Here is a 1,521-nt window from a genome sequence, read left to right as displayed (position 1 = left end):
GTTGATTTAGTGGTTGTAGGTTTTGTAAAAATCTTATTTATTAACAAGCTTTAAGTAGATGTCCTTTTGGAAAAACATAATACAGCTTGTATATACATCCTTAAAAACAGGAAATAAGCCATTTTGACGTACCAATTATAATGACAAACTGAATATAATACTTTCCGATTTAGTAAGCGTAGATTATAATTTGGTGAATTGAAGAACATTTCTATATTTTGCGCCGAGTGGAAAGCAGGCTTTTCATAATTTTTTAACATGGGTGAATGGCAGCATGGTCTATTTGGTTGCTTCGACGACCTGAAAACTTGTATTATAGCCTACTTCGTGCCTTGCTACGTTTTTGGCAAAAATGCCTCGCGTGTTGGAGAGGACTGCGTAATGTGCGGTCTTGCACTTTTTGTGCCGATTCTTAACTTTTATGCTGTTACTAAAATAAGAGGGATCATAAGGGATAAGAAAGGCATTGAAGGAAGCTGCATAAATGATCTCCTTATTTGGTGGTGCTGTGGGATCTGTGCCCTGGTACAAGAAGCCCAAGAAGTTGGCTGGGACCAAGATGGACAACTCATGGCGAGAGAATAATAGTAGTCGTCATTAAGGTATTATTAACTTGTCAATCGTTTTTGTTTCTTATTGTGTCGAAGTGTTTTGGCATATTTAACTTTCCGTAGTTTAAATTCTCTGTCGTTCCATAGTCACTTTTATGACATTCTAGGTATTAGTTGTTTCAAAGTCGTATCAAATGCAGTGTTTCTTATTTTTCTCAAATTCTGTCTAATAATAAAAGTCGAGGTTATAGACGGATTCTGTTTTATTTATTTTGTGCAGTAACCGTCATTGAGATAGTGCAATAATAATCCCAAAATGGATGGACCATTAATGTACCTTAATGTATATCAATATAATTACATTTGTATACAAGGTTGTCATACTTCCTCGAGTTCTTTCATTGGTGTTCTGAATGCAGGTTAATATAGGACTATATTGACAGTTCACGGCTTGAAAATTAGAGACATTATTGCCTGCATTCATGATCTTTATTAACAGTGACTGATTAAGGAGGTTTGCACAGCAACTGAAGTGATTACTAACTTGTATTAACATGACACAGTATAAGACTTGTGGAAATTTGTACGTATTTCAGAGTGGTAGTTTTAATTGGTGTGATTCTCGGCGCTTTAGTAATAAAGAATAAGTTGTTAAAATTAGTAGTTCTTTAATCTCAATTTTAATATGTATTACCTGAATATAGGTATGTGTCATGCAGATGGTAACACGTCATTTGTGTGTAACTTCATTTGTTTCTTAGATGATATTTAACAATCGTGGCTAAACGTGCTCTTGATAAAATGTTGATATGGTGAAGAAGATATATAACAACGGCAATATTTCAGTAATTTTAAGAGAAGAGGCATGAGCGAATCAAGACATTTTAAAAAGGGGGTCCTAAGGTGTTCCTGAAATGGGTCGGATAAAGTTAACAAAATCTTCCAACAAAATGAGGGGGGTTCCAACTGA

The 1,521-nt window shown here is 34.8% G+C and overlaps 1 protein-coding gene across 1 annotated transcript; it reads left to right on the top strand.

Moving 5' to 3' along the window:
• The first annotated feature begins 258 nt into the window (after nt 1-258).
• Nucleotides 259-585, top strand: LOC148600951 (uncharacterized). Its single transcript, XM_088556310.1, has one exon. The coding sequence runs from the start codon at nt 259-261 to the stop codon at nt 583-585; it is 327 nt and encodes a 108-aa protein (XP_088412436.1).
• The last annotated feature ends 936 nt before the right edge of the window (nt 586-1,521 follow it).

Source organism: Perna viridis, chromosome 12 (genome assembly GCF_037379345.1).
Source record: "Perna viridis isolate PV_CMFRI_1.1 ecotype Kerala chromosome 12, ASM3737934v1, whole genome shotgun sequence".
Taxonomy (NCBI): domain Eukaryota; kingdom Metazoa; phylum Mollusca; class Bivalvia; order Mytilida; family Mytilidae; genus Perna; species Perna viridis.
The sequence above is the reverse complement of the archived record's forward strand: the minus strand, read 5'-3'. Positions and strand labels throughout refer to the sequence as shown.